The sequence below is a fragment of the Penaeus monodon genome, chromosome 16 (assembly GCF_015228065.2).
Source record: "Penaeus monodon isolate SGIC_2016 chromosome 16, NSTDA_Pmon_1, whole genome shotgun sequence".
Classification (NCBI taxonomy): domain Eukaryota; kingdom Metazoa; phylum Arthropoda; class Malacostraca; order Decapoda; family Penaeidae; genus Penaeus; species Penaeus monodon.
The window spans coordinates 8,015,953-8,028,601 of record NC_051401.1 but is presented as its reverse complement, the minus strand read 5'-3'; the positions used below and the strand labels follow the sequence as shown (position 1 = coordinate 8,028,601).

Sequence of the window (12,649 nt, the reverse complement as noted above, 5' to 3'; positions counted from 1 at the left end):
GAATATTAAAGGTGATGGCAGTTGGGTTGGTTCCTGTGGAAAATGAAAGGTCGTGGTAACAAGAGAAATGCGGCGTGACAGAGTAGGGGAGATGGTGTGGGAAGATGACAGAGGCGGTGTGACAGATCAATAGTGGTGACGCTCACTCCCGGGGACTGCTTGGTGTGATATCACTAGTTGGGATTTCAAAAAAATTCATAATTCTCTCTGACTTTAGATCTTTGACTACTTACTGAATATATTCCGACTTGTGAAAGTGTTGATTTCATGGAAGCTTACTTTGTTACTGACATAAATGAGTTTGACAGCCCTTTGAACAAGGTTGAGAGAAGTACTTTCCTAGACTTTGACTTAGAACAGCATCATTTGCAGCAATGACATGATCACTTGACTTCATGTGACAAAGACATTTTATTAACAGTCTTTTTTGTGTGTCGTTTCTGACTGCTTTGTTTGTAATTACTTCTGTCTGTAACTTGAGATATCTTAATCCATTAGTTTCTTGAACAGTTCTTTCATATGTTTATTTACTAAATAATTTTATGCCAAGGACATGTTTTAACATTAACATTTTATACCTTTGTTTTGTATTACTTTGTTACTGCTATTACTAATATACTGCATGTATTGTTTTAAGGAGTAGATAAATCATATATACAAACTGAATGAATGTTTATGAGTGTGTAGGAATAGTAAAGAAGTCTGTGTAGTTGCAGAGGAAGTATACAAGGAGAGTGCATTAGGATTCATGTCAGATGTAAGGCTGGAAGAAATGTCTGAATATATCTTGTGTATGTGTGTGCTCGTGTGTGTGTGCAATATTTCTAAGGATCTGTGAAGGAGAGATGAATTATGAATTATTGGTGAAGGTTAAAGTTGAAATAAAATGGTAGAATAGTCTGCTGTTGTGTATTTAGCTTTACTAGATTAATGGAGTTGTGGAGGGATTGAAAGCTTTTTAGTATAGATGCTCATCTTTGTTAGTGAAAGCTACTTATAATTTGGAAGCTCCTTTTGTGTCCATATTTATTAGCTTTATGTTTGGCTGTTGTGTGAATGGAAGGTGATAGAATGGAAGAAGTAGGAGGGAATGAAGTAAGAGAATAGGGATAGGGAAATGGTTGTAAAGTTAAAAGTCAAATTAAGATATTAGGAGGTTAAAGGGATGCAAAGGAAATGGTAAGGTGAAAATAATGCCTTTCTATATTGGTACTGTAGAAGCATTTTATGAAGGAATTAATATTTGTACTGTATGTGTGTGCTCAGATGTGCAGTTTATACTATTAGGTTTGTAAGTATGTATGTATGCATGTGTGCAGGTATATATGTATTTAAATATATGGTATTTATGATTACTCTCCTTTAAGTCTAGGCTTGTAGTAACTGTTTGGTGAAGGCACTAACATTTTTTTTTCTTTTACCCCTCTGTCTCTTGCCACCCTGGACTTGATGCTGTATATGGAATCCAGGCGTCAGTTGTAAGTATGAATAGTGAATAACTGCATTTTAATATATTAAGGCATTGTGTGGAGGCATACAACATGTATGGTAACATGGAGAATAGCAATACTTGTTAAGTTTACTTTTTGTTGAATGCAGATATTTTGGCATATTTATTGCATATGGTCACTGTAACAAGATTTATCCTTCATTAGATTTGATGCAACAGAGAGCATTAGATGGCTATTTAGTATGTAAATGGAGCATTCATTGCCTAGCTCTTTTTGAAGCAAAATTCATGAAGTGATGAATAAAAGAAAGGAAAAAAAACTGAATTAAAACTTTGGCTGTAAATACCAGAAACTTTCTGAGTAATGAGAGAATTAGGTACATTATTGTAATCTTGTGTGTTATGGCCACACATAGAAATATTTTCATTTTCTTATACAGTGGATAATTTAGGTAAAGTACAGTTAGCCCTCCAGTTTAGTGTTTATTATTTTCCTGAATAACAATGCAGATTAGATCAAATCGGGTACATCCTTTTGAATTACATATTAGTAAATCCGAGTAAACCATTTATAGACTGGGAATTCTCTCATCATTCCTTGGTTCTTCCTCACAAGGATAGTTATTATTGATTGATTGATTGATTTTTTTCTGATGTAGGTTTTTAAAAATTATTGACAAGTAAAAGGTAACTTTTTTATATATAGCTGAATTGGTGCCATATATTAATTAAAATGGCCACAGTTGATGACTGAGTATGTTGAATTTTTATCAGTGGAGGGTTAATTGTATGTCAGTTTATACGCACAGAATTCATGATTTTGACCTCTAATATGAAATTCCTCATTGCAGATACAGACAATCAGCGCGTCATTCTCCAGATTACGGACATTAATGATGAGCCTCCATACTTCATCAATCGTCCCCTTCCGATGCAGGCAGTTGTCAAACTCAATGCTGCTCCAAACACACCAGTCTTCACGCTACAGGCTCGGGACCCTGACAAGGATCATGACATTCATTATTTCCTTGTCAGAGATCGAAGTGAGTGCATGCTTTATCTCAAGTGGAATAATGATTTCTATCAATTTAAAAGCAGAAGAAAGGGATGTCGTTAATAATATTTTCAGGGGTTTAGTTCCCTTGTGCATCTATTTATTTATTTTTAATATTTAGGTATATTAAACGTAATATTGATGAGACTTTTAAAGAGTTGCTGCTCATAGACTTGGCTTAATTTTTGATGTGGCTTCCATTTAAGTCTTTTATGGTGAAGCTAGAAGGGGCAGGTCTAATTAATCAGAGGCAAAAGCAAGAGACTGGTGCAGTATATGAACTAGAGGAGCAGCCCCTTGGAGTGATGAGCAAACAAATGGAAGTCTCAGAGAGGAAATTAAGCGGAGCTCCTAGTCTTTGTTATATCCTTGATGGCACTCTCTCATCATCAACGTTCATTTCACATTTTACCCTAGTTGAAGATAGTTGGCTATTTTTTAAACTTAGTTGTAGGTAGTAGGAATTTTGCTTGTGTAGGAGTTTGACATATTTTTGAGGGAAGTAGAAACCCTGTAAAACTACTTTCAGCTATTGCATTATTAAGCTTGCATTAGACTACAGATGAGCAGCAACTTTGCTCTAGTGACCTTAGGTTACATAGCAGTTGTACAAGTTTAAGTTTATAAAATGTTAAGAGGCATACATAGAAGTGGGTGTACATTCTTGAGGTAACTAAAAAAAACTCTGAACCAGCTACAACTTCTGTGAATATTAAGCATAATGTATATTTTAGAAGTCTTTAGTGTATAAGATTTTACACACATTACACTTATTCTGAAAATTTGACAAGCTCCATATTAAATATTTGCTTAACCAAGATTTTTTTTTTTTTTCTTCTTATTTTCTTTTCTTTTCTTTTCTTTTCTTTTCTTTTCTTTCTCATTTTTATTCTTTTCACAAATTAAGGTTTGTCATTACTTACTGTACAATCTGACTTGCAGCTGGTGGAAGGTTTGAAGTAGATGAAAAGTCTGGCGTGGTGCGAACCCGTGGATCTGAGATGTTCCAGCTGGACATGGAGTATGTTCTGTATGTGAAGGCCGAAGATCAGAATGGAAGGATTGATGACAAGCACTTCCAAGCCACCCCTGAGGAACGCCTTTCCATTGTTGGTGGTAAGAGGCCACCACAGTTTTATCTGCCCAAGTATGAGAAGACCATCTTGGAAAATGCTCCTAAGGATTCAGAGTAAGTATGCCATTAATTGTTGATTGGTTGCTGTCACATTAGATTGGTTTTGTTATGTGAAGGAGGTGAATCTTATTTACTTTTTTACCAGTCAGTTGTTACTTATCATTGGAGAACACAAAGGTTTTATCATATACAGTCATGTTGAAATTTATTGAAGAATTGTTTACCCATCTTCACATTGAGAATTCTTTTTATTAAAAGAATATATTAATTTTCTTCCAATTTTCAGCATCATATCAGTAAAAGCTAAATCCTTTGCTGACCGCGAGATCCGATACACCTTGAAGGCCAAGGGTCAGGGAGCTGGAACATTCAACATTGGTCCTACATCTGGCATTGTTAAGTTGGCTAAAGAGCTTGATTTTGAAGATGTCCGTCAACCTCACATCTACCAGCTGGTTATCACCGCAACCGAAGATTCTGGTGGATTCTCCACATCTGTTGATGTAAGTAAATCAGTAATAGTTGGTAGTTTTTGTAACTATGATATGTAATTCATTATAAATATAGAGGCAGAAAACATCCCACATTTTACATAGTTATCATTTTATAGCTTAACTGCAAAATGTATATGCCAAGATTATTTTATTGTTTAACTGCAAAATGTATACACTGAGCATAATGCCAAAGGCTTAGGCAATAGATATAAAGTATATGAGTAATCATAATTAACCTTTACTTCCATCTTTCAGCTGACCATCAAGGTGACAGATGTGAACGACAACCCACCCAAGTTTGATCTTCCAGATTACCAGGCACATAACATTGATGAAGACATACCCATCGGTTCTTCCATACTCAAGGTACATGATGAGGAAAATTATTAATTACAGTTTGATTTTTCCATTAGAGCATATGTAACATTTTTATCTTTGGAAATGCTGAAATATGAGAATGTAGATGTATTAAGAAGAGCAAGCTTTTGAATCATCGTGACAGAGGTCTCTTGTGAAGGAAGAGAAATACTTCTCTGTTATTCATTTTAAAAGCAAATGATGATTTCTGCCAAGATATCTTGTAAATGGCAATATATATATATATATATATATATATATATATATATATATATATATATATATATATATATATATATATATATATATATATATATATATATATATTCATTGTACTTATGTTTAATGACATTGTTACTGTATTATTTAATAAGTCTCTCAGATTCGTGGTATTCCATTTTATTTTAATCATATGTCATCCTTTTAATTACTTAGGTCAAGGCACGAGATGATGACTCTGGAACAAATGCAGAGATTGTGTATAGTGTGTCCGACGACCACTTCCGAGTGGACAACAAAGGCATAATATATAATCGAAGGACCCTTGATGCTGATGACAACAATGCCTACTATGAGTTTGTTGTCACTGCTACAGACAGAGGCATGTTTTTCCATTTTCATTATTGAAATACTGTATAGCCATTATGTGTATTTTTGTTTAATTATTTTTAAAATTTTATTCATTTAAAGTTTATAGGAAAATTAAAATTAACCATGAAATTTTACAGGTGAACCTGCCAAGGCAGGAACTGCTACAGTGCGTATCTATACCAAGAACAAGAATGATGAAGAACCAAAATTTTCACAGCAAGTATACACTCCAAATGTGGATGAAAATGCAGGACCAAACACACTTGTAACAACTGTTGTAGCTTCAGATAAAGACGGAGACAATGTTGACTTCGGTTTTGTTGGTGCTAATCGTAATTCTGGTCAGTTTGTCATTGAAAAAATGACTGGTGTCATCCGATTGCACAATGGCCCAATCTCCCTTGACCGAGACAAATACGAATTGAATGTTACTGCTGTCGATGATGGAAACTGTTGTCCAGGTGGCCAACAAACCCGCCATACATCCACTGCTGTTGTTGTTGTCTTCATCACTGATGTGAATGACAACAAGCCAGTGTTCAAGGACTGTGCTTCATACCATGCCAAGGTTGAAGAGTCTGCCCCTAATGGTTCTCCAGTAATAACTGTACATGCTACTGATGAAGATAAGGGTGTTAATGGACAGGTATGGAATTTGGTAACCTGGTGTGTTATTAAGGGTACAGGTCTTTAGAACAAGTTTGTCAGCTATGAGCTATCTGGTATTCTTATTCTGATTAATAGCTAAGACCCGGACTCAAAATGTAGACAAGTATGATTAATGATAATACTTTTCTTTTTTCAATTTAGGTTCGGTACAGCATTGTGCAGCAACCAAATCAAAAGGGAACAAAATTCACAGTTGACACAGAAACAGGTGAAGTAACCACCAACAAAGTGTTCGATCGTGAAGGTGAAGACGGCAAATTTGTGTCTGTTACTGTAAAAGCAACAGATAATGGAGACCCATCATTAGAGGGTGTTTGTTCTTTCACTGTAGAGATTACAGATATTAATGACAACCCTCCACTCTTTGATCGTCAGGTAAGTTTCTGTTGTGCTAAGAGAACAGAAGAGCAAACAGAATATGATAGGCTTAATGTTTGCTTGATTACTAACTGATTGAGTAATTATTGATTAAGCCAACAATCCCCATTTCCAGAAATATGTTGAGAATGTCAAGCAGGACACAAATGTGGGAACAAACATCCTCCGTGTTTCGGCTTCTGATGAGGATGCTGACAACAATGGCGCCATCATTTACAACCTAACAATGGCTGCAAACCCTGATGACCTGTCCTACTTTGAGATCCAACCAGAATCAGGCTGGATTGTTCTCAAGAAACCTCTGGACGTGAGTATGATTCCAACGGAAGCGCTAGAGTAGCAGAAGACTGATTCCAATGTTAGTAAATGTGTCGGTTAAAAGATTAACTAAAGATGAGTTGTAGTGAATGATGAAAATTTTAAGCAACAGCAGCAGAAGTGAACCAGAATGGAAGGTAAATCTGGAAAGTGAATCTAAGGATTGAATGCTTTATAATGATTCTCAGTAATACATACATACATACTCTCTCTCAGACACATTAAGCACATAATTTAATCATAACAACTCCATTAAATATATGTATATTTCAATACATATGCACACTGTAAAGCAAACAAATACATAAATAAACAAACACATAAGCAGACTAGCATATATACAAGTAAATAAATGCAAACACGAAAATGTACAAACATTAACACTGATGTTTACATGTGTGATGTGGCATTTTTCATTTAGCTAAGACTGGTTGAAGAATGTAGGTGTAATTTGAAATCTGAATTATTAACTGTGCATGTTAATATTCAATAAATATATATTCAGATTTTATTATTGATTTTTTTGTAGCAGATTTTACTGCTTAACTAAAAAACTTGATTTTGATAACTAGTGTGAAGTGTGTGAGCTGTGAGAAAGCTGTAGCTTTTTTTTCTTACTTTTTAAATTCAGAAGGAAAACTATACTTCTTTTTTCTTTTGGTTTAGTAGTTTTGAACAGATAATACCATTTTATCTTTTTTCTTGGATATTGAAAATTTGCCTCAAAGGTTATCAGTCATCTGATAAAGTCAGTACAAACAGCTTGATGATTTAATCTTAATATATTCTGATACTGACATTGCCTACATGACATGGTGTCTCCTAATTAATACTTATTATTTTCTACCATTTTAATTCAAGTCATGTCTGCCTATTGTAAGTAAATGTTTGCCAGTAAGTATCAAAAAAGAAGATTGTTTATCCAAAGTAGAGCTTTATTTTTATCCCAACATTTGCAGCAATCCCCACTTACAGTAACAAACTGCTACAAAACATTTTATGACAAGATATGAATATTTAACCATTCTTTTAATACAGATCAGAGACCTTTATTGCATAGCTCCCACAGGCTATTAAACTTGGGTTAAAATAATGCAATAAGCTATATTAGGTCCCTAGACTTTTAATAGCTGATATTGGATAGTGTAACTGGGTACTTGTTATCATGTCAGTATGTCTCCCTTTTGTGGTACTTGTATGAGCTTATTCCCTGAGAAATATGCTGTTTGTCAAAAGATTTGTGTTCATGTCCCCTCCCCCTTTGTGCTTTATCCCCTGTGTACTCATTTTTACTCTGAGTTTTTAATCTAATTTAATGTCCAAAATTTGATATTTTGAGCTGTCTTAATCCATTAGGTTTTGAGACATTTTTTTTAAATTTTTACCCCACCCTGATTTTGACCTTGTGACTCGTTCTCCCCCGTGTGGCGGATGTGGTGAATGTTGTATGTGTGATTAGCGCGAGGAATACGAAGTGGTTGTATTGGCCACGGACCTGGGACACCCTCCCCTCACCTCGGAGGTACTAGTACGTCTCAGTATTGTGGACCGAGCCAACCGCCCTCCGGTGTGGGATCAGCGAGTCTATGATCCCATCACCATCCCAGAGAATAGTAGTGTTGGACAAACCGTCTACTCCATCAAGGCCAGGTTGGTAGCGGGTGGTGGAAGATGGCAGGCGGGCCTCTAGTGGGCCACTAACCTCTCCTCCAAGGCCCCCCGCCAGGCCACTCCATTGCCACCATGTAGTAACCACCGAGCTCCCACTAGTGATTACTAGCTAGTGTTGCTGTGCTGTCAGGGATTCGTTGGGCTGGGCCGGGGTAACACACCTGTACTAACACCCACGACCCCTGCAGCACTCTCTCTGCCGCTTATAGTGTATCACTCTTTTTTCATAGTTTTCAGCGCAGTTTTAACCTGTGGCAGAATTTTTCTTTTCCCTAAACATTTTTTTGTTTATGCCATTAAAGTCTCCTAAGGGTAGTCTAGAGAGTCTACAGAGACACTAACATTACTAACCCTAATGTTCGCTCTCTCCACAACTGTGCACAGCGAGAATCGTACCGGCTGACCGCCGTAGCTCAGGACCGTGGATTCCCTCCACTGTCTCGCACGGTGGACGTTCAGATTGATGTAGTGGATCGCGCCAACAACCCTCCTGTATGGACCCAGTCCATCTATGGCCCCATTTACATCAAGGAAAACTTGCCAGTAGGGGCAGGAGTTATCTCAGTGAAGGCCAGGTCTGTTGTGCTGCCCGACCAGACCCTTTGGGTCTGTCTGCCCCGCACGCGATGGTCTGCTCCAGCAGGCACCCCACACTCACTCATGCTGGCACCAGCACTGCTCTTGTTAATTATATGTGCAGTTCTAACTTGTCACACTTGTAATAACAATAATCTTCTTTGATCATTGTGTTCAAGAGGATGGTAGGTGTCAATATGAGGTACAAAGTGAGCACTGAGTGTGGTGTGCTGCTTCAGATATCCGGGCTGTTTGAAGATTTGGAGCATTTGGCACGCTGACCCGTTGCTCCCAAGCCCTGCCTCAGCAAACATGCATGTCCACCATAGCACGTAACATTTGCATGATCCTTTAGCATGATAAAAGCCTTGCATGATGCCAATACTCTTCCCCCCCCTGACTTTCTCTTCAACTTGCTTAGGTCTTTTCCTCCCTTTTACTAATTTTTCACTTTTATATATACACACAATTACAAAACCCATTTTTTATAGACAATTTACCTTTTTAATGTTTTTTTGAGTTTTTGTACTTTATTTTTTGCAACTTTACAATAGCTGTAGGTTTAGGAATGTTTTTAAGCATTTTTTTTTTTTTTTTTCTGTAGTCAGGAGCCTAACCTCACAGACCATCAACAGGATTTTGATGATGGCTTTGTTTATGATTTGATATTATGACTTTACAACAGAGAATGCTTTTAAACCTGCATTTTACCCGAGAACGTTGCCTGAGAACCATTTGAAATAGCTATGAATGTACGATGAGAATGTGCCCCCGGAATGTCCATAACTGTTTGTTATCCAACAAGACTGGTGCAGACAGACAGCATGTTTTTTTTGTTTTTTTTTATTTTTTACTTTTTTTTTTCAATTACTGTCTATGATTTTTGATCAATGATAGCTAGTTGTTATGTGAATGGACTGAGCTAATCTTGCATCCACACCACAATGAAGATTTTCACATGTTAGTTTGATTAACATATACAAAACTCCTTTATTATTTTTTTTATGTGAGATAACTTAGGATAGCTATGGAAGTAAGCAGTCTGTTTTGTTTCCTTGTTTTAATTAATAAAAGTAATTTAGCCATAGCCCGGAGTTAGATAGCAGTGTTCTAGATGTTACTGCATTAGGCATAGGGCTTGAGGGTCTCAGTGACTTTCAAAAGTATAATGCCTCTTCTTCATCCAAGAATACATAGATGTTTTATGCTGAGTTCGGCAACATAAATGTGAATTGGGCAGAGCACAGTGTTTCTTGTTGTGACAGTTTGTTTCTTTCACCGTGACTGTGCCTGCAAGTGGATACCTGTGGTGGTTGTGTTCACGTTATTATTACGTTGCTTTTTTCCTTTTTGTCATCGGATGAGATTCGGGTAGTTTATAGCACTTGCTGAGGAATTGGTCTGCAGTGTTTCATTAGGCTGGACAGAGGCTGGGCGGCCATTCCATTCACAGGAGCTATTTAGTGAAGATCGTTTTTGGCCTTCAATAGCACCATTACGGCAAAAACGTGCGAGTGGAAATAGAAGATGCACCCACCTGATCTGGCCTCACATATCAAGTAATAGGTCTCACCATCGTCGCTTTTAAATTCTCATCTTCCAAGTGTAGAAGTGGCTGTCATAGGAAACTTTTATCCCCTCTTCTGTTATTTGCCCGAGAGGACTTTCCTTGACAATTCTTGGTACTTGGATCGTTAGGATTTTGAAGCGACAAAATGTACAGCACAATTGTGGCAGAAGATCTTTTTTGCACATTCTGAATAACAGACATACACTTTAGGCTTTAGTAGTTTGCACACTGTAGTTCACTGAGAAAGGAAGTGCACTTTCATACTCCGATGCATTATAGTTGCTCTCTCGGAACTAGAACCAGTGTAGTTAATGCAGCACATTCAAGTTATAGTGTGTCAGAATAATTGCTGCATTTACAGTATCTAAGATATATAGCTTCATCTTTGCTTAAAGCATTAGTGTCAACTAGCATATTCAAGAATAGTTAAATACTTAGGCATCAAATAGGAAGTCAAGTGTTAGTATTTAATTTATCAAGAAAGGATGTTTTACATTAGATATAGGAATGAAATAGCTTAGGTTAAATGAATTAGCTTTGTGAGTGAGTAGTATACAGTCTTAATGTATTTTTTTGTTTTTATTTTTGATTTTGTTAAAGATAGAAATGGGTTTTGAAAATTTTAGATGCAAAATTTTGACAAAAGAAATGTAAATATTGAAAATTCAACTAATCTGTCATACTTAAATGCTGTCAGACTACAGTATTTGAGAACCTAACCTGTCACCATTGTCCTCCCACTCTGCTTCAACGATACCACCACAGCTCTGGTATAGAGGACAACCCTGTGGTTTTCTATCGTATCATCCGAGGATCAACAGCCCAAACGAACAAGCACGATACCTTCTATTTACAACAACGTCCAGACAACGGTGACACCTGGGCAGATATCAAAGTTAATCATCCCTTAGACTACGAGAGTATAAAGGAATACAATTTAACTGTGCGAGTAGAGGTAAGTTTTCTTAATTTGTGAAGTAACCTCCCTTTTTTTTCCCCCCCCTTGTGGTCTTTGTGCATGGAGTAGAAGTAATCTATAATAGAAGATTTGATCCCTTGCTCATTGTTGATTTTGTATAATCAATTTAGAGAAGCTTGCAATGAGGTTTTTGATTAACCGGATACATGAAAGTCAGTGCTCCTCTTTTTGGCCACTTAAAAAAAATGCAAGTTATTGCCATTATCTCATTTACTAGTCAGTGTCTTTATTTTTAGAACAATGGGCCACAACAACTAGCCTCAGAAGCTACCATCTATGTTGTGCTAGAAGACGTGAACGACGAGATTCCTTTGTTCACTGAACGAGAACAGGAGACTGTACTTGAAGGAGAGCCGATCGGTACCAAGGTCACTCAGGTTAATGCTATCGACAAGGATGGAACTTACCCCAACAATGAGGTGAGTAGCATATTTTTCATCATTTATTGTAGAATGGAAGAATGGACGTGGTTGCACTTTAAACATTACCAATATTCTGGTTTATTATTGATCTAGGTTACCTTTTAACGATGCTAAATGCTCTGCTCTGTTTCTCAGGTTCTCTACCGCATTGTTGATAGTCCTCGGAATGAAGGGAGAGACTTTTTCGAAATCAGGTGAGATCGAGAGGAGCGAGACTACTCTACCATTTCCTTTTGCAATAGTGCCTTCAGAAATTTCTAATTTTAGAGCACTTCCCCTTAACTGCACAACTCCCCTATATTATATATATATATATATATATATATATATATATATATATATATATATATATATATATATATAATATATATATATTTTTTTTTTTTTTTTTTTTTTTTTTTTTTTTTTTTTTTACAATGTGGCACGTGACCTTTTTTCACATATATTTTTGTTAATGTAATGTTAATATGTGCCTTTATTTCCCTCCTTCACACAACAGGGAGCGAACTGGAGAGATTTTCACTCGGATAGAGTTTGATCGTGAAGAGAAACAAGCTTATGCCCTTGAAGTGGAAGCTCGAGACGGTGCTGCATCGGCTCGACCAAACGCTAATGGACGCCCCAATACAGGTACAGTTGGCCGATTCCTTTTCCGAAGCGTTTTTATATATTGTTTTTTTTGTCTTCCGTGTTTTTTTTCTCAGGTTATTGAATGTTTATAATTGTTGGGATATGGGTCTCGACTGAATGATTTGACGATATTTAGTAAAAAGGGTGGTACGCACGCGGGAAAGTTGCCAGAAGTTCGTGACAAGCTAACTAGCATTTATTTTGTCAAGTGATCTGGTAACAGTGTATGTGGGAGGAGTCCATGTAGTTCCTATAGTCATAGTAAGCTTAACAATAAAGAGCATGCTGCTATGGTCATTGTTGCAGGTATTATCAAATCTTTCCCGCGCACTTGGCTACCAGCTACTTAAGAGAA

At 36.7% G+C, this 12,649-nt stretch overlaps 1 protein-coding gene across 1 annotated transcript; it reads left to right on the top strand.

Annotated features, from left to right (window-relative positions):
- Window positions 1-1,449: 1,449 nt before the first annotated feature.
- On the top strand, window positions 1,450-12,401 carry LOC119582928 (neural-cadherin-like). The gene is made up of 15 exons (XM_037931440.1): window positions 1,450-1,478; window positions 1,600-1,694; window positions 2,302-2,493; window positions 3,447-3,693; window positions 3,926-4,142; window positions 4,389-4,499; window positions 4,926-5,091; window positions 5,219-5,727; window positions 5,892-6,125; window positions 6,244-6,435; window positions 8,502-8,692; window positions 11,029-11,218; window positions 11,479-11,661; window positions 11,800-11,858; window positions 12,164-12,401. Exons 1-15 carry the CDS (start codon window positions 1,450-1,452, stop codon window positions 12,384-12,386), a joined length of 2,838 nt encoding a protein of 945 aa, XP_037787368.1. The 3' UTR covers window positions 12,387-12,401.
- The last annotated feature ends 248 nt before the right edge of the window (window positions 12,402-12,649 follow it).